At 40.5% G+C, this 18,578-nt stretch overlaps 1 protein-coding gene across 2 annotated transcripts in view; it reads left to right on the forward strand.

Annotated features, from left to right (window-relative positions):
- Positions 1-18,578, forward strand: part of FAM162A (family with sequence similarity 162 member A) — a 39,315-nt gene that overhangs the window by 14,934 nt on the left and 5,803 nt on the right. For both annotated transcript variants that reach the window (XM_018045498.1, XM_018045468.1), the window contains 2 exons: positions 5,992-6,111; positions 9,277-9,385. In XM_018045498.1, coding sequence (XP_017900987.1) covers positions 5,992-6,111; positions 9,277-9,385 — 229 coding nt within the window. The remainder of the gene's footprint in view (positions 1-5,991; positions 6,112-9,276; positions 9,386-18,578) is intronic.

Consider the following 18,578-nt stretch of genomic DNA (forward strand, 5'->3'; position numbering starts at 1 on the left):
CCCTGACTTCCTTCATGGCATTCTCATAGAGAACTTCTCTTACTGCCCTATCTCAAATCTCACACACACACACACACACCACATTTTAAGCACACAAGCATTTTGTTTCCCCTTTGTTTACTTTTTCTCTCTGGCATTCACTATCTAACTATATATATATATATATATATATATATATATATATATATTTTCCCCCTTCCTCCAGTAGAATATAAGCTCATCTGGCATAAATTTTTATCTGTTTTTTATATTTCCTAGAACAATACCTGACAAGTACTATTTTTTGAATGAATAACTATCTCCAAACGTGCATTGTGTGACTGACACTAAGTCGGTGTACATGCTAACATTTTTGCTTTAACTTGAACTGACTTTATTTTGGGGGGCTCCAAAATCACTGCAGATGGTGATTGCAGCCATGAAAGTAAAAGATGCTTACTCCTTGGAAGGAAAATTGTAACCAACCTAGACAGCATGTTAAAAAGCAGAGACATTACTTTGTCAGCAAAGATCTGTCTAGTCAAGGCTATGGTTTTTCCAGTAGTCATATATGGAAGTGAGAGTTGGACTATAAAGAAAGCCGAGCACAGAAGAAATGATGCTTTTGAACTGTGGTGTTGGAAAAGAGTCTTAAGAGTCCCTTGGACTGCAAGGAGATCCAACCAGTCCATCCTAAAGGAGATCAGTCCTGGGTGTTCATTGGAAGGACTGGTGTTGAAGCTGAAACTCCAGTACTTTGGCCACCTGATATGAAGAGCTGACTCATTTGAAAAGACCCTGAAACTGGGAAAAATTGAGGGTGGGAGGAGAAGGGGACGACGAAGGATGAGATGGTTGGATGGCATCACCGACTTGATGGACGTGAGTTTGAATGAACTCCAGGAGTTGGTGATGGACAGGGAGGCCTGATGTGCTGTGGTTCATGGGGTCGCAAAGAGTTGGCCACGACTGAGCAACTGAACTGAACTGAAGTGCACTGAGCTAAGAGGCAACTTGTCTTTTATTGTTCTAAACTGCCTCTGTTCTGTTTTTTAAACTTCCTCTGTTCTAATTAAGAGGGATGGGAAAGGATGGTACCTAAGGAAATAATTATTGGTTCTTTTTCTGTTTCGTCTTTAGATAGTAGAGCTCACTGTCAGTTAACCTGGTTCTTTTCTGTCTCAGTACCTGCCAGAGGGGGATAGGACAGGATGGTGTGGGAAGGGTCACATTAAACTAGTGGTCCTCCGGGGAAGATGAAAAAGTCCTGAAGATTGATGGTGGTGGTGTGTGCGTGCTCAGTCATGTCCAACTCTCTGCAACCCCCATGGATTGCAGGCTGCCAGGCTCTTCTGCCCATGGGATTTCCCAGGCAAGAATACTGGGGTTGGTTGCCATTTCCTCCTCCAGTGGATCTTCCTGACCCAGGGATCAAATCCCTGTCTCCTGCACTGGAGGGCAAATTCTTTACCACTGAGCCACCTGGGAAGCCCCGGATGGTGATCATGGTGGCAAAACAATATGAATGTCCTTTATGCCATAGCACTGTGCCCCTAAAAGTGGTTACAGTGGTAAGTCTTGTGTTACATGTTTTTACCATGGTTTTAAAAAACTTAAGGGACTAGATCTGATAGACAGAGTGCCTGATGAACTATGGAATGAGGTTTGTGACATTATACAGGAGACAGGGATCAAGACCATCCCCATGGAAAAGAAATGCAAAAAAGCAAAATGGCTGTCTGGGGAGGCCTTACAAATAGCTGTGAAAAGAAGATAAGTGAAAAGCAAAGGGGAAAAAGAACAATATAAGCATCTGAATGCAGAGTTCCAAAGAATAGCAAGGAGAGATAAGAAAGCCTTCCTCAGCTATCAATGCAAAAAAATAGAGGAAAACAACAGAATGGGAAAGACTAGAGATCTCTTCAAGAAAATTAGAGATACCAGGGGAACATTTCATGCAAAGATGGGCTCGATAAAGGACAGAAATGGTATGGACCTAACAGAAGCAGAACATATTAAGAAGAGGTGGCAAGAATACACAGAAGAACTGTACAAAAAAGATCTTCACGACCCAGATAATCATGATGGTGTGATCACTCACCTAGAGCCAGACATCCTGGAATGTGAAGTCAAGTGGGCCTTAGGAAGCATCACTAGGAACAAAGCTAGTGGAGGTGATGGAATTCCAGTTGAGCTATTTCAAACCCTGAAAGATGATGCTGTGAAAGTGCTGCACTCAATTTGCCAGCAAATTTGGAAAACTCAGCAATGGCCACAGAACTGGAAAAGGTCAGTTTTCATTCCAATCCCAAAGAAAGGCAATGCCAAAGAATGCTCAAACTACCACACAATTGCACTCATCTCACATGCTAGTAAAGTAATGCTCAAAATTATCCAAGCCAGGCTTGGATATGTGAACCGCGAACTTCCAGATGTTCAAGCTGGTTTTAGAAAAGGCAGAGGAACCAGAGATCAAATTGCCACCATCTGCTGGATCATGGAAAAAGCAAGAGAATTCCGGAAAAACACGTCTTTCTGCTTTATTGACTATGCCAAAGCCTTTGACTGTGTGTATCACAATAAACTGTGGAAAATTCTGAAAGAGATGGGAATACCAGGCCACCTGACCTGACTCTTGAGAAACCTGTATGCAGGTCAGGAAGCAACAGTTAGAACTGGACATGGAACAACAGACTGGTTCCAAAGAGGAAAAGGAGTACATCAGGGCTGTATATTGTCACCCTGCTTATTTAACTTGTATGCAGAGTACATCATGAGAAATGCTGGGCTGGAAGAAGCACAAGCTGGAATCAAGATTGCCGGGAGAAATATCAATAACCTCAGATATGCAGATGACACCACCCTTATGGCAGAAAGTGAAGAACTAAAGAGCCTCTTGAAGAAAGTGAAAGAGGAGAGTGAAAAAATTGACCTAAAGCTCAACATTCAGAAAACGAAGATCATGGCATCTGGTCCCATCACTTCATGGGAAATAGATGGGGAAACCGTGGAAACAGTGTCAGACTTTATTTTGGGGGGCTCCAAAATCACTGCAGATGGTGATTGCAGCCATGAAATTAAAAGACGCTTACTCCTTGGAAGGAAAGTTATGACCAACCTAGATAGCATATTGAAAAGCAGAGTTGTTACTTTGCCAACAAAAGTCCTTCTAGTCAAGGCTATGGTTTTTCCAGTGGTACGGACGTGAGAGTTGAACTATGAAGAAAGCTGAGTGGGGAAGAATTGATGCTTTTGAACTGTGGTGTTGGAGAAGACTCTTGAGAGAGAAGACTCTTGGACTGCAAGGAGATCCAGTCAGTCCATCCTAAAGGAGACCAGTCCTAGGTGCTCATTGGAAGGACTGATGCTGAGGCTGAAACTCCAATACTTTGGCCACCTCATGCGAAAGTTGACTCATTGGAAAAGACCCTGATGCTGGGAGGGATTGGGGGCAGGAGGAGAAGGGGACGACAGAGGATGAGATGGCTGGATGGCATCACTGACTCGATGGACGTGAGTTTGAGTGAACTCCGGGAGTCGGTGATGGACAGGGAGGCCTGGCGTTCTGTGGTTCATGGGGTCGCAAAGAGTTGGACACGACTGAGCAACTGAACTGAAAAAAAAAAAAAAAAAAAGCAAAACCCAGTAGTTCTTAAAGTGTGGTTTTAAAGCAGCAGTAGAAGCTTTACCTAAGAGCTTGTTAGAAATGCAGGTTCAATCGAAAACTGTTTCTAAAACTGGAGATAGGTGTGCCTATGATTGGCATTTTACCAAGCCATTCAGGTGGTTCTGATGTATGCTGAAGTTTGAGATCACAGCATTTAATATTTTTGTTTTAATTTTGAAAGCTATGAGAAACTTTAGAAGAGATTCATGGAATTTGTCCATGCTCTGATAACAATTTAAAACTACCCTGGTCAGAAATTCTGACCATCTTAGGGATAAAATTGAAGTGTTCTGGAAATGTTTTGAAGATTAGTGTTTAAGGAAACAAACTTAATGTTTAGAGTACCTGCCACGTTTCAAGCATCTTGCCAAATGCTCTCATGTGTATTTTCCATTGAGCCTTTAAATCAGCCTTGTTGAAGTAAATACTACATTATCTACATTTAAAATGTGGAAACAAACCAAGATCAATTATGATTTATCTACTTTTCTTACAGTGTACACGTGCTGTCACTAGGTGGCACTGGTAGTGTGGTTACTCAGACCCAGGCAAAGCTTTCTGAGACTGCTGCCTGGAAAACTGAAATAAATGAGGCCTCTTGAGAAAGAATCAGACTGCAGGCAACCACAAATCTTGATACAAATAGAGGTTCCAGCTTAAGGTATGTTAGTGAATCTGACAATTCACTCTGAAAATAGGACCTCTGAAAATTCACCCCTATATAAAAGCAATGAAAATATGACCATAGTCTTAGAGTCAACTTTTTCAGAACTCTAGGGAATAACCAGAGGCTTGTGACAATCTGTGTAGCATTTGTCCAAGAAAATGACTTAGTCATGGTAAGAACAGCAAGGCTCATGGAATGTTAATTCCTGTCTCCTCTTGGCTTCACAGTAATACTTTGAAACGAATACCTTGAAATCATGTAGCTCTGAAAAATATAGCAGACACTGAAAAAGGCAGAATAGATTTGGAGCTCCACAAACCCCTCCCCACAGAGGACTGTTACTGTTGGTCTGTCTGTCCCGTGGAAATCCTCACTTGCCTTTTTTTTTTTTTTAAACCTTACTCAGAGCTAATTCAATGCAAATAGCTTCTTCCATACCTACCCTAGAGCATGCCCCCTAAATGCACACAGAGCCCTTCAGCAAAAGCTGGCAAAGTTATTGGTGAAAGGCATTTAAGGAAGTCTCTGTCCAGTTATTAGTGGACAGCAAAGCTAACTCCCTTCTCCATCTTTTGCCCCCTCTCTCTCTGATTAATTCCTATCGAGCAGAATATTGAAGCAGAAGGTGATTCTTTGTTTTACACATTTAAAAGGATGAATTTTTAATGTGAAATTATGTATCAATAAAAGTGTTCGTTTAAAAATCTTTACACAAATAAAAACGTGTCCATGAGAAGTCCACAGTGATTTTTTTTTTTTTAAGATTGCTATGTTCAAAGATTTTCTTAACAGCAGGAGAAAGAAAAAGCAAGGTGATTATGGTTCTCACCAACTTCGGGAGGTCCAGTGCTGCAACCACATTTTACTGCTCTTCCCTCTCTTTCCTCCCCTTACTGGCTTCAAACTCTGAAGCTACAATGACACTCTGTTAGGCATCTGGAACTTCAAAGGTACAGACTGTTTATCCACTAACAAACAGCTTTTTAAAACTGCTTGAATTCTGTGAAGTTTTAAGCACAAGCTGTGAGGGCTCATTCTTGTCACATTAAAGGCAAATCTTGGGTGGGTGTCGCATTCTTTGTCACCCAGAGCATCACGGAGCGTCAGGATCTTGATGAGATTTATTATTGCTGCTTTTCCAGCTTTCTTTTCTGTTTCGTTCTTCTGTAGTGCTCCCTTTCTTCCACATCCTAGGGCTGTAGGGCGCTTTTATGATGATCCTTTGACTGAGGATCAGCCCTAGTCTCTTGTATGACTCCCCACCCCCATACTCAGAATTATCCCCTTTTACCCTCATCAGAACTGTTTCTGGCTGTCTCTGCTTTGAATTCTGGTTAATTATTGATTAAAAATGTTCATGCTAACACTGAAGGTTATACTAACACTAATGATTCATAACAGAATCATTGTTGTTATAAGACATGTGAGAAGTACTTTTACAAAACGTAAAGCCAATAAAACATATTGTAAATTCCTAATTTCCTAAACAGCAAAACATGCATATTTTAAGTTAGCACTAAGCATAGCACTTTAAATATAGTACATGTCTCTTACATAGAGTAGGATATTCATTTTTTAAGTGAGTTAATTTTTATAAATGAAATACGTATTTTGCAGGCATTCTTCATTGTAAGATATCAGATTTCCTTTATCTGAAACATTTTTTTCTCTTTTCTAGGAAGTTTTAGGTCATATGAAAGAGATGCTTTCTCATCTTTAAGGCTTACCAGAAACTCTGATTTGAAGAGAACAAATGGATTTTGCAGCAAACCCCAGGAAAGTCCAAAGCCTCCAACCCGTAAGTTTTTGTCTTTCCAGTTATGGACTAGGCAGCTCCCAAAGACTAGAACAACCGAGAATCAAAAGGACCTAAAAGAGAGGTGGTCACAGGGTCCCTATCGTGTAGTTCAGGCCTCCCAAATTGTACTTATATTAGTTGTGCTTACATGTGGCAGTGATTTCTTCATTTTTCCCATTTGTCATTTTCATCTCTTACCTCAAGGATTTGACTAGAGCTTTCTGTAGATGATAGATGTACCAAAGTAAATATTCGTCAGCCTCAAAGATGAACCAAATCAAAAAATGACATTTGGGTACAATATACTTAGGGCTATGCACTGGCTTGTACATTAACTTCAGCCATGTTTCAGTTCAGTCGCTCAGTCGTGTCCGACTCTTTGCCACCCCATGAATCACAGCATGCCCAGCCTCCCTGTCCATCACCAATTCCTGGAGTTCACTCAAACTCAGTCCATCGAGTCGGTGATGCCATCCAGCCATCTCATCCTCTGTCGTCCCCTTCTCCTCCTGCTCCCAATCCCTCCAAGCATCAGGGTCTTTTCCAATGAGTCAACTCTTCCCAGGAGGTGGCCAAAGTACTGGAGTTTCAGCTTTAGCATCATTCCTTCCAAAGAACACCCAGGGCTGATCTCCTTCAGAATGGACTGGTTGGATCTCCTTGCACTCCAAGGGACTCTCAAGAGTCTTCTCCAACACCACAGTTCAAAAGCATCAATTCTTCGGCGCTCAGCCTTCTTCACAGTCCAACTCTCACATCCATATATGACCACAGGAAAAACCATAGCCTTGACTAGACGGACCTTAGTCGGCAAAATAATGTCTCTGCTTTTGAATATGCTATCTAGGTTGGTCATAACTTTTCTTCCAAGGAGTAAGTGTCTTTTAATTTCATGTTTAGTCCTATCCCTAACTCCACGTTCTGTCACTGTCAGCACTGTGGAAGGAAGGAGCATAATCTTTAAACTGTATGGCCCCAGGAACTACTTGCTCATTGCTTCTTCATGGGAATTGCTTCTTCTGGGCCCTACACTAGGGCCAGATAGGTACTGGTGGGTGGAAAAGAACTGTTTTCAAAGAATATTTATTAAGAAGTTAAAAGTATTTATACCCCTTGACCTGGTATTTCACTTCTGGGGATCTATCCTAAGGAATAATCCCTTTATGTGGAAAAAGCTTTGATTGTAAAGCTGTTCCCATTTGTTTATATATATGTATGTATGCAATGGCACCCCACTCCAGTATTCTTGCCTGGAAAATCCCATGGACGGAGGAGCCTGGTAGGCTGCAGTCCATGGGGTCGCTGAGAGTTGGACGCGACTCAGTGACTTCACTTTCACTTTTCACTTTCATGCATTGGAGAAGGAAATGGCAACCCACTCCAGTGTTCTTGCTTGGAGAATCCCAGGGACAGCAGAGCCTGGTGGGCTGCCATCTATGGGGTTGCACAGAGTCGGACACTACTGAAGTGACTTAGCAGTAGCAGCATGTATATGTATATCTATATATACTTATACACACATATAAAGGAAAATGAGAAATTAGTCTAAATGTTAAGTAATCTGGGAATGATTAATTATACATTAGATCTACTTGATGAGTTGTGCAACTGTTGGAAGTGGTGCTTATAAATACAACATACTGGCATGGAAAGTTTTTGTCATAATGTTAATGAACAAGGCAGGATACAAAATTTTATGTTGTGTGTAAGCCCAAGAATAGTACATATAGAAATTACATATATGTACCTATGTATGGTGATAAGATTTAGGAAACATACCACACTAAACGTAGTGCTCATACTGTGAGAGGAGAATTAAGCATGGCTTTAATCTTTTTCTTTTTTCACATCTGTACTTTCTGAATTGCCTTTAGTGAGTGTGTAGTACATAAAGTAAAAATAAACTGTAGAGAAAGTACCAAGTGCTAAAAGATTACAGCAGTACTATTTCTGTACTTACAAATGTCTTTTTTTGCCTTTGGTTCTTTATGGATTTTTTTCCCTAGTGACTTTTCTGTTCCTCTTGCTGTTGGCTTCTGATTAAGTGAAAGGTGCAGCTTAAACAAAGGTGACGTAGTCAAGGAGATGGTCTGTCTGCGAGAGAGATGTCAGTGGTACATGAAAGTTAGATGAGATTATCTCCAAGGTCCTTGGTGACTCTGACATTCTGTGATCCCCTTTTTCTGCTCCTCGTCTTCAGTGACGTCCCCTTCCTTTGAAAGACTCTCTTATAGGCTGTGGTTCTGCCTGTCTCAGCTGCTCCATTTTCCTCTGCTGCCTCTTTGTCCTTTCTGGGTCAGGCACTAAAGCGCAGCCCCTGCTCTTCTGCGTCTGTCATCCTCACCGGCTCGCTCTTTGCACCAGGGGTTATCTCCACTCCCAACTCATTAATGGAACTTACCCAAATGGCAGGAATTTAGACCCAGTAGATCTAAAATGGCATTAGTACTTTCTCCTCTCCTGACTGGTTGTTTTCAGTCGCCTTATTTTGGTTAACAATACTGTTTTTGTTTTAATCATCCAAGTTTGAGGTTCTTCATGAATCCGTCTTTATCTTAATCTCCAAATTCTTTCAGATTGACTTTTTTTGTCTCTCTTCCCACTGTTACAACTCTAGTTGAGACTATAACAACTCACTCTTGTATTGTAATAGCTTGTATTATAATCTCCTATTTGGTCTTGTCCACTCTGTCCTATCCTTTCTCCTTCCAGCCACTGTGCAGATTAAACTTTCTAAGTACAATAGTTCTTGAGTCAGGTCTAGAACCCTTAGCCTGCCATTCAGGTTCTTTTATAATCTGATTTTATTTTACAGACTTAAAAATTCTACCTAAGGCAAACCGGCTCCCATGCTATTCCCTTCTTAGTTCATCCTTCTCACCTTTATATCTTTGTTTATGGTGTTCTTTCAGCTTCCAATGGCTGGGGCTTATATTGGGAAATAATGCGTTTATTTTACCTCAGTCCTTACAAAATTTTCTAATTTCATTTAAGAAATAAATGAGCAACCTAAGAAATTCCATTCAAATAAAGCTCTATTTAACTTGAGATTTCTCAGTAATTCTGTTTAGTGAATAGCTAAAAAGCACAAATAGCATTTTTCTGTTGCTAAATTTGGGAGTCAATCTCATATAAATAAGATATCTTCTCTTGTTTTTCTCATAGACACTTACAGCCACAGAGTGCCATTGCATAAGCCTACGGATTGGGAGAAGAAGATTCTAATATGGTCAGGTCGCTTCAAAAAGGAAGATGAAATTCCAGAGACTGTCTCGTGAGTGCTGAATTTAGGGTTGTAAGCAGCTTTTATTTTTCAGTAATCTATTTTAAAGGAAAAGCAGTACCTCTGAGTCTGTTTAAAACCTTTCAGCCATATTTAAAAGTTTCCACTTTTCTAAACGTTTACTTCCTGACAAGTACCTGGAATGAAAACAGTGCTGGAAAATCAGAGCATTATCACTGCTCTATGTAGTGCCTAGTGAAGAGCTGTCTGTGACTCTGAAGTCAGCTGGTTTGATTTTCTCTCCTAGCTATAGAAAGTAACTAAATTAATTTCTCTTTTTTAATTTTTTGTTAGCACATAGAAATGCAACAGATTTCTGTATGTTAATTTTGGTCCTACAGCTTTATCCAGTTCACTGATGAACTCTAGTAGTTTTTCTGGTGGCATCCTTAGGATTTTCTGTGTATGGTTATCATGTCATCTGCAAACAATGACAGTTTTACTTCTTCCTTTCGAATTTGGATTCCTTTTATTTCTTTTTCTTCTTTGATTGCCATGGCTAGGACTTCCAAACTGTGTTGAATAAAAGTGGCAAGAGTGGGCATTCTTGTCTTCTTCCTGATCTTAGATGGAATGCTTTCAGCTTTTCACTGTTTAGTATGATGTTAGTTTAGTATAATGTTGGTCTTTTTTATATATGGCCTTCAGTGTTTTGAGGTATGTTCTTTCTGTGCCCACTTTTTGGAGAGTTTTTACCATAAAGGAAAGTGAAAAGTGAAGTCGCTCAGTTGTGTCCGACTCTTTGCGACGCCCCTGGACTGTAGCCTCTGTCCATGGGATTTTCTAGGCAATAGTACTGGAGTGGATTGCCATTTCCTTCTCCAGCGGATCTTCCCAACCGAGGGATGGAACCCAGGTCTCCTGCATTGTAGACATATGCTTTACCGTCTGAGCCACCAGGGAAGTCCTTTTACCATAACCAATATTAAATTTTATTAAAAGCTTTTTCTGCATCTATTTAGATCATCATATGGTTTTTGTTCTTCAGTTCGCTAATGTGATGTATCATATTGATTGATTTGTGGGTGGTGAAAAATCCTTGCATCCCTGGGATAAATCCCGTTTGATCATGGTGTATGGGCCTTTTAAGTTATTGTTGTATTTGGTTTTCTAGTATTTTGTTGAGGATTTTTGCATCTGTGTTCATCAGTGATACTGGTCTGTTTTTTTTTTTTGGTGTTGTTGGTATCTTTGGTTTTGGTATCAGGGTGATGGTAGCCCATAGAATGAGTTGGAAGTATCCCTTCCTCTGCAATTTTTTGGAATAGTTCCAGCAGGAGAGGTGTTAACTCTTCTCTAAATGTTTGCTACAACTCACCCATGGAGCTATCTGGTTCTAAACTTTTATTTGTTGGGAGTTTTTAAAATACTATTCAATTTCAATACTAGTTATTGGTCTGTTCATATTTTCTATTTCTTCCTGGTTCAGTCTTGGGAGATTGTACCTTTCTAAGTATTTGTCCATTTCTTCAAGGTTCCCATTTTATTTGCATATGGTTTTTCATAATAGTCTCTTGTGATCCTTTGTATTTCTGTGGTGTGGGCTGTAACTTCTCCCTTTTCATTTCTAATTTTATTGATTTCGGCCCTCTCACTTTTTCTTTTTCCCTAATGAGTCTGGCTAAAGGCTTATCAGTTTTGTTTATCTTTTCAAAAAACCAGCTTTTAGTTTCATTGATCTTTGCTGGATTTTTTTGTCTTTGTTTAATTTATTTCTACTCTGATGTTTATAATTTCTTTCCTTCTACTAACTTTTGGTTTTGTTTGTTCTTTTTCTAGTTGCTTTAGGTGTAAGGTTAATTTGTTTATTTGAGATTTTCTTATTTCCTGAGGCAAACTTATATTGCTTAAAAACTTCCTTCTTAGAACTGTTTTTGCTGCATCCCAGAGGTTTTGGACTGTTGTGGTTTTGTTTTCATTTGTGTCTAGGTTTTTTATTTTCTATTTGATTTCTTCACTGATCCATTGGTTGTTTAGTAACATGTTGCTTAGCCTCCACATGTTTGTGTTTTTTGCAGCTTATTCTTACAGTTGATTTTGAGTCTCATAGTGGTTGGCAACCCACTCCGGTACTCTTGCCTGGAGAATCCCATGGATAGAGGGGCCTGGTGGGCTGCAGTCCATGGGGTCGCGAAGAGTGGGACATGACTGAGCGACTTCACTTTAACTTTTCACTTTCATGCATTGGAGAAGGAAATGGCAACCCACTCCAGTATTCTTGCCTGAAGAATCCCAGGGACGGAGGAGCCTGGTGGGCTGGCGTCTGTGGGGTCGCACAGAGTCTGACATGACTGAAGCGACTTAGCAGCAGCAGCAGCAGTGATTGGAAAAGATGCTTGATATGATTTCAGTTTTCTTAAATTTACTGAAACTGGCTCTGTGACCCAGCATATGACCTATCCTGGAGAATGTGCCATGTACACTTGAAAAGAATGTATTCTGCTGCTTTCATATGGAATACTCTAAATGTATCAAGTAAGTCCATTTAGTCTAATGTGTTATCAAGGTCTGTGTTTCCTTATTGATTTTCTGTCTGGATGTAAATGGGGTATTAAAGCCCCTACTAGTATTTTCTTACTCTCAATTTCTCCTTTTATGTCGGTTAATTTTTACCTTACATATTGAGGAGCTCCTATGTTTGTTGGAGATATATTTACAATTGTTATGCTTTCTTGGGTTGATCACTTGATCATTATACTGTCTCTCTTTTTCTCTTGTAACAGTATTTTAAAGTCTATTTTGTCTGATTGATATGAGTATTGCTGCTTTAGCTTTCTTTTGATTTCCACATGCATGAAATACCTTTTTTCATCCTCTCACTTTCAGTCTGTATGTGTCCCTAGATCTGAAATGAGTCTCTTGTAGGCAGCATATAAATGGGTCTTGTTTTTCTTCCATTCAGTCTGTATATTTTGGTTGGAGCATTTAGTTCATTTACATTTAAGGTAATCATGTATATGTATATACTCACTGCCTTTTTGTTAATTGCTTTGGATTTTTTATTGACATATATTTGATTTACAGTGTTTCAGGTGTATAGCAGAGTTATTCAGTTATATATATATATATATAAAATTTTTCATTATAAGTTATTACAAGGTATTGAATATAGTTCCCCATAGACAGAGTGCCTGATGAACTATGGACAGAGGTTCGTGACATTGTATAGGAGACAGGGATCAAGACCATCCCCATGGAAAAGAAATGTAAAAAAGCAAAATGGCTCTCCGGGGCAGCCTTACAAATAGCTGTGAAAAGAAGATAAGCGAAAAGCAAAGGAGAAAAGGAAAGATATTCCCGTTTGAATGCAGAGTTCCAAAGAATAGCAAGGAGAGATAAGAAAGCCTTCCTTGGCGATCAGTGCAGAGAAGTAGAGGAAAGCAACAGAATGGGAAAGACTAGAAATCTCTTCAAGAAAATTAGAGATACCAAGGGAACATTTCATGCAAAGATGGGCTCAATAAAGGACAGAAATGGTATGGACCTAACAGAAGCAGAAGATATTAAGAAGAGATGGCAAGAATACACAGAAGAACTGTACAAAAAAGAGCTTCACAACCAAAATAATCATGATGGTGTGATCACTCACCTAAAGCCAGACATCCTGGAATGGGAAGTCAAGTGGGCCTTAGAAAGCATCACTACGAACAAAGCTAGTGGAGGTGATGGAATTCCAGTGCAGCCATTTCAAATCCTGAAAGATGATACTGTGAAAGTGCTGCACTCAGTATGCCAGCAAATTTGGAAAACTCAGCAGTGGCCACAGGACTGGAAAAGGTCAGTTTTCATTCCAATCCCAAAGAAAGGCAATGCCAAAGAATGCTCAAACTACCACACAGTTGCACTCATCTCACATGCTAGTAAAGTAATGCTCAAAATTCTCCAAGCCAGGCTTCAGCAATATGTGAACTGTGAACTTCCAGATGTTCAAGCTGGTTTTAAAACAGGCAGAAGAACCAGAGATCAAATTGCCAATATCCGCTGGACCATGGAAAAAGCAAGAGTTCCAGAAAAACATCTCTTTCTGCTTTATCTAGTCTGCTTTGACTATGCCAAAGCCTTTGACTGTGTGGATCACAATAAACTGTGGAAAATTCTGAAAGAGATGAGAATACCAGACTACCTAACCTGCCTCTTGAGAAACCTATATGCAGGTCAGGAAGCAACAGTTAGAACTGGACATGGAACAACAGATTGGTTCCAAATAGGAAAAGGAGTACGTCAAGGCTGTATATTGTCACCCTGCTTATTTAACTTCTGTGCAGAGTACGTCATGAGAAACACTGCGCTGGAAGAAGCACAAGCTGGAATCAAGATTGCCGGGAGAAATATCAATAACCTCAGATATGCAGATGACACCACCCTTATGGCAGAAAGTGAAGAACTAAAGAGCCTCTTGAAGAAAGTGAAAGAGGAGAGTGAAAAAGTTGGCTTAAAGCTCAACATTCAGAAAATGAAGATCATGGCATCTGGTCCCATCACTTCATGGGAAATAGATGTGGAAACAGTGTCAGACTTTATTTTTTTGGGCTCCAAAATCACTGCAGATGGTGACTGCAGCCATGAAATTAAAAGATGCTTACTCCTTGGAAGAAAAGTTACGACCAACCTAGATAGCATATTCGAAAGCAGAGAGATTACTTTGCCAACAAAGGTCCATCTAGTCAAGGCTGTGGTTTTTCCAGTGGTCATGTATGGATGTGAGAGTTGGGCTAAGAAAGCTGAGCGCTGAAAAATTGATGATTTTGAACTGTGGTGTTGGAGAAGACTCTTGAGAGTCCCTTGGACTACAAGGAGATCTAACCAGTCCATCCTAAAGGAGATCAGTCCTGGGTGTTCATTGGAAGGACTGATGCTGAAGCTGAAGCTGAAGCTCCAGTACTTTGGCCACCTCATGTGAAGAGTTGACTCATTGGAAAAGACCCTGATGCTGGGAGGGATTGGGGGCTGGAGGAGTAGGGGACGACAGAGGATGAGATGGCTGGATGGCATTGCCAACTCGAGTGACATGAGTTTGAGTGAACTCCGGGAGTTGGTGATGGACAGGGAGGCCTGGCATGCTGCAATTCATGGGGTCGCAAAGAGTCGGACACGACTGAGCGACTGAACTGAACTGAACTGAACTGGTGCTCTACAATAGGCCTTGGTTGTTTGTTTTTAATGTGTTGTATGGATTTGTTTTGTAGGTCTTTTTTTCTTTCTTCTTTTGTTCTATTCTCATCTGATAAGACTATCTTAAACATATCCTGTCACTTCCATCTGGCCTGCAGAGTCTGCTGGAAAATCAGCTGATAGCCTTGTGGAATGTCATTCTATGTAATTTGTTACTTTTCTCTTGCTGCTCTTAGTATTCTCTGTTTATCTTTAATTTTTATCATTTTGATTTTTGATTATAGTATTCTTGGTGTGTTCCTCTTTGGGTTAATCCTGTATGAGATTCTGTGCTTCCTGGACTTGGATGACTTTCATTTCTCAGGATAGGCAAGTTTTCAGCTATTATCTCTTCAATTATTTCTGAAGCACTGTCTTGCTCTTCTCCTTCTGGGACCCCTGTAATATGAGTATTAATGGGCTTGATGTTGTCCCAGAGGTCTCAGACTGGCCTTATTTCTTTTCATTTTTTTCTGCTCAGTGGCAGTGGTTTTCACTATTCTGTCTTGCAGCTCAGCGATCCATTTTTCTGTATCATTTAGTCTACTGTTGATTCCTTCTACTGTAGTTGGCATTTCAGTTACTGTATTTTTCGCATCTGGTTATTCTTTGTGTTTTCTCTTTCAAAAACTTCTAACTGCTCATTCTGTGCACCCATTATTCTTCCAAGTTCTTTGCTCATCTTTATGATCATTACTCTGAGGTCTTTCTCATGTAGGTAGGCTATCTCCACTTTACTCAGGTCGTCTTCTAGGGTTTCATCTTATTCCTTCTCCTAGATCATATTCCTCTGCTGCCTCTTTTTATCTGAGTCGCCAGTTGTTATGTACGTGATTGCAGGTCCCTGGGGAGCCCTGGCACTAGTGCTGGCCACTGCTGGCCACAGACAGGGTGCTGATGAGCCTGAGCCTGTTGCCCTCCCAGTGGCAGGTGAAGCAGATCCTGGGATTGGTACCAGACTACTGGTAGGCAGGGCTGATTCCTGGAGTCTGGCTGCACAACCCAGGAGCCCCAGAGTTCATTTCAGACCTGGGACTCATTCCAAGTTGAGAACCGCTGCTCTTGCCTCGTGGTTTGCATCTTGGCCAAAAGAGATTCTAAGAAATAGATGCAGTCTCCCCATGGGACATCATCCTCTTCAGAGACAGGGACTTGGAACATAGCTCCTGGACATTCATCCTCTTCCAGTAAACAATTGTTCTGGAGTCTTCTGGCTTCTGAATCAAGTCATGATTGAAGAAGTTCTGGGTTCATTCAGGGTATCTTTTTCTAGGAAGATAAGTAGGTTTTACTTTCTGTTTACAACAGCTTCAACAGCACCCTTCTCTTTCTGCCTGTCAAATTAAATAATACATTATATTCCCTAGAATTATTTCAGCAGGAGAGCCTTCGTCCTTCTTAGCTCAAGTGACAGTTGTATGCTTCTGGGAGAGCATGCTGGAAATAAGTATGACTTCAAATTCTTACCTGTACTGTAATTTCTTTGTGAATATGCCAGCAGAAATCAGGCTGGTATGTACCCATGGCCCTAATAGGTGCTTTATACGCTTTACTAAGGAAAACCTGCCATAGTCTGACTTGTAGGTGGTCCCAAGACACCATCAAGCCCAAAGCACGATTTCACGAGTCACCCTAGCAGCCTCTTCTCTGGGCCTGGCCACCGTTTATCCTTGTGCTGGTAGTTCTGAACAAGCACTGCTTAACATACCCGTTCTTATTGCTCCCTATAGAATGGAGGGCAACCTTGTGGCCTTATTTAAATGCATTTTACTTTTTTATGTTCCCTCAAATGGAAAATACATCACTTTTCCTGAGGATTACAGCACTTCGGTTGGAAATACCAGTTCACATAAAACATTTGTCATCATGGGTAGTTGTGGTTGGTGGGATCTCAGGTGCTCTTAATAGAGCAATTCAATGTTCTGAGCAGTTGTCCCTGGTTCCTCCCACCTTCAATGCCTAGAGGACTCCATCCGCATTGCTCCCTCACTGCATCCAAGCTCTTATATCAGTGTATATATGCTTTCAGGGTTCTTCTCCTACTGTCTGCAACATCCTGGACCCTGTGCCTCCTTCCATGCATTTTTAAAGTACTTTTCTCCCCCCAGTTTGAAAAGTAATATAAGGAGGGAAAAAAAGTTAGCGCTCAAATTCATTCTCCTAGATATAATCACTTCCTATATACTACTGAGTAGGCTAGTTCTCTATCCTGAGCCCATTAGGACTCCACATACCCTGCCCTGATGCTCACCAAACACTCAGGTAGTAGAACTGGGACAGACTGCCTACCTGCAGAATCGGCAAGATGAAGCCGCCTTCTGTTTAGACTCTTCCCTGATAGGCCATTTAGCTTTCACGTAAGAATGGTAATCCAACCCAAAACTTTCTATCAAGGTGCATAGGTCTGTATTCAGCAGACCAGTTATAGGAGGCACTTGACAAAGAGCACAATCTCAAGTTCATTGTCACTCAGTTTTACCAAAACATTAGTTAAAAGATAAATGTTAAGGGAGCATTGCCTAAAGGATCTTTCTGCTATACCAGGTATCCTGAAATCTCTTCCTGGTTCAAGGCAGAGAGCAAAAGCTGGATATAAAGAGCACATTGTTTAACTCTCCCATGTTTGTTTTCTTTCTGAATTGTGCTTTGTGTTGAACCTTATGAAGCTCATTGCAGTGTGGCTCGGATGGTAAAAAAATCCACCTGCAGTGCAGGAGACCTGGGTTTGATCCCTGGGTTGGGAAGATCCCCTGGAGGAGGGCATGGCAGCCCACTCCAGTATTCTTGCCTGGAGAATCCCCATGGACAGAGGAGCCTGGTGGGCTACAGTCCATGGGGTCTTAGAGAGTCAGACATGATTGAGTGACTAAGCACAGCACAGCACATTGTCAGGATGTTATTCAGAATGTCATTATATCATATACTACTTTCTTAAGAACCTCAAGGAGAAATAGATACTGGTTCATTTTAGCACTGGCTGCTACAGAGCCAAAACTGGGCCCACCATGGCAAGTGTAGATTACCATGTCTTGCCCTTTTTTGGCTTTTTTTCTTTATTTTGCCTTGTTCCAGGCTCCATTTTTCATCTTCATACTTTTTTTTTCCCTTATTTTTCCTGCTTTACATTTGTACAATCTTACTGTGTTGTTTTTTTTTTTTTAAGTTCAGGTATAGTTGATTTAAGTGTGGTGTTTTAGTTTACAGCAAAGTGATTCAGTTATACACAATACATACTTTTTCAGATTCTTTTCTATTATGTTACAAGAGATTGAATATAGTTCCCTGTGTTACATAGTAGATCCTTGTTGTTTATCTAATATATGTGTGTATCTGTTAATCCCAAACTGAATTTATCCCTCCCGCTCCATTCTCTTCCCTCCGTTATCCCTCCCCTCTTCCATTCTCATAGGAAATAAGATTATTTCCTATGTCTGTGAATCTATTTCTGTTTTGTAAATAAGTTCATTTCATATTTTATATTCCACATCTAAGTGATATCATATGATACTTGTCTTCCTGTCTGACTTCACTTAGTATGATAATCTCTAGGTCCATTCAAGTTGCTCCAAATGGCAGTTTCCATTATCTTTTTCAGCTGTGTAATATTCCATTTTATGTGTGTGCCTGTGTGTCTATGTGTATAGGTGTGTGTGTGTGACTGTGTCATCTGTGTCTTGGCTGTTGTAAATGCTGCTCTGAACACTTGGGTGCATGTATCTTTTAGAGTTTTTGTCTTTTCTGGATATATGCTTAGGAGTGAGATTGCCAGATCATATAGTAACTTTATTTTTGGTTTTTAAAGGACCCTCTATATGGTTCTCCATAGTGGCTGTATCAGTTTTCATTCCTACCAACAGTGCATGAGGGCTTCCTTTTTCTCTGCATCCTTGCCAACATTTGTTACTTGTGGTCTTTTGATGTCAGCCATGCTGACAGGCTTGAAGTGATACATCATTGTGGTTTTCTTGATGATTCTTGATGTCTTTTTATGTGCCTGATGGTTTCTTTTTAGAAGTGTCTACTTAGGTCTTCT

This window comes from Capra hircus, chromosome 1 (assembly GCF_001704415.2).
Source record: "Capra hircus breed San Clemente chromosome 1, ASM170441v1, whole genome shotgun sequence".
In the NCBI taxonomy this organism is placed as follows: Eukaryota; Metazoa; Chordata; class Mammalia; order Artiodactyla; family Bovidae; genus Capra; species Capra hircus.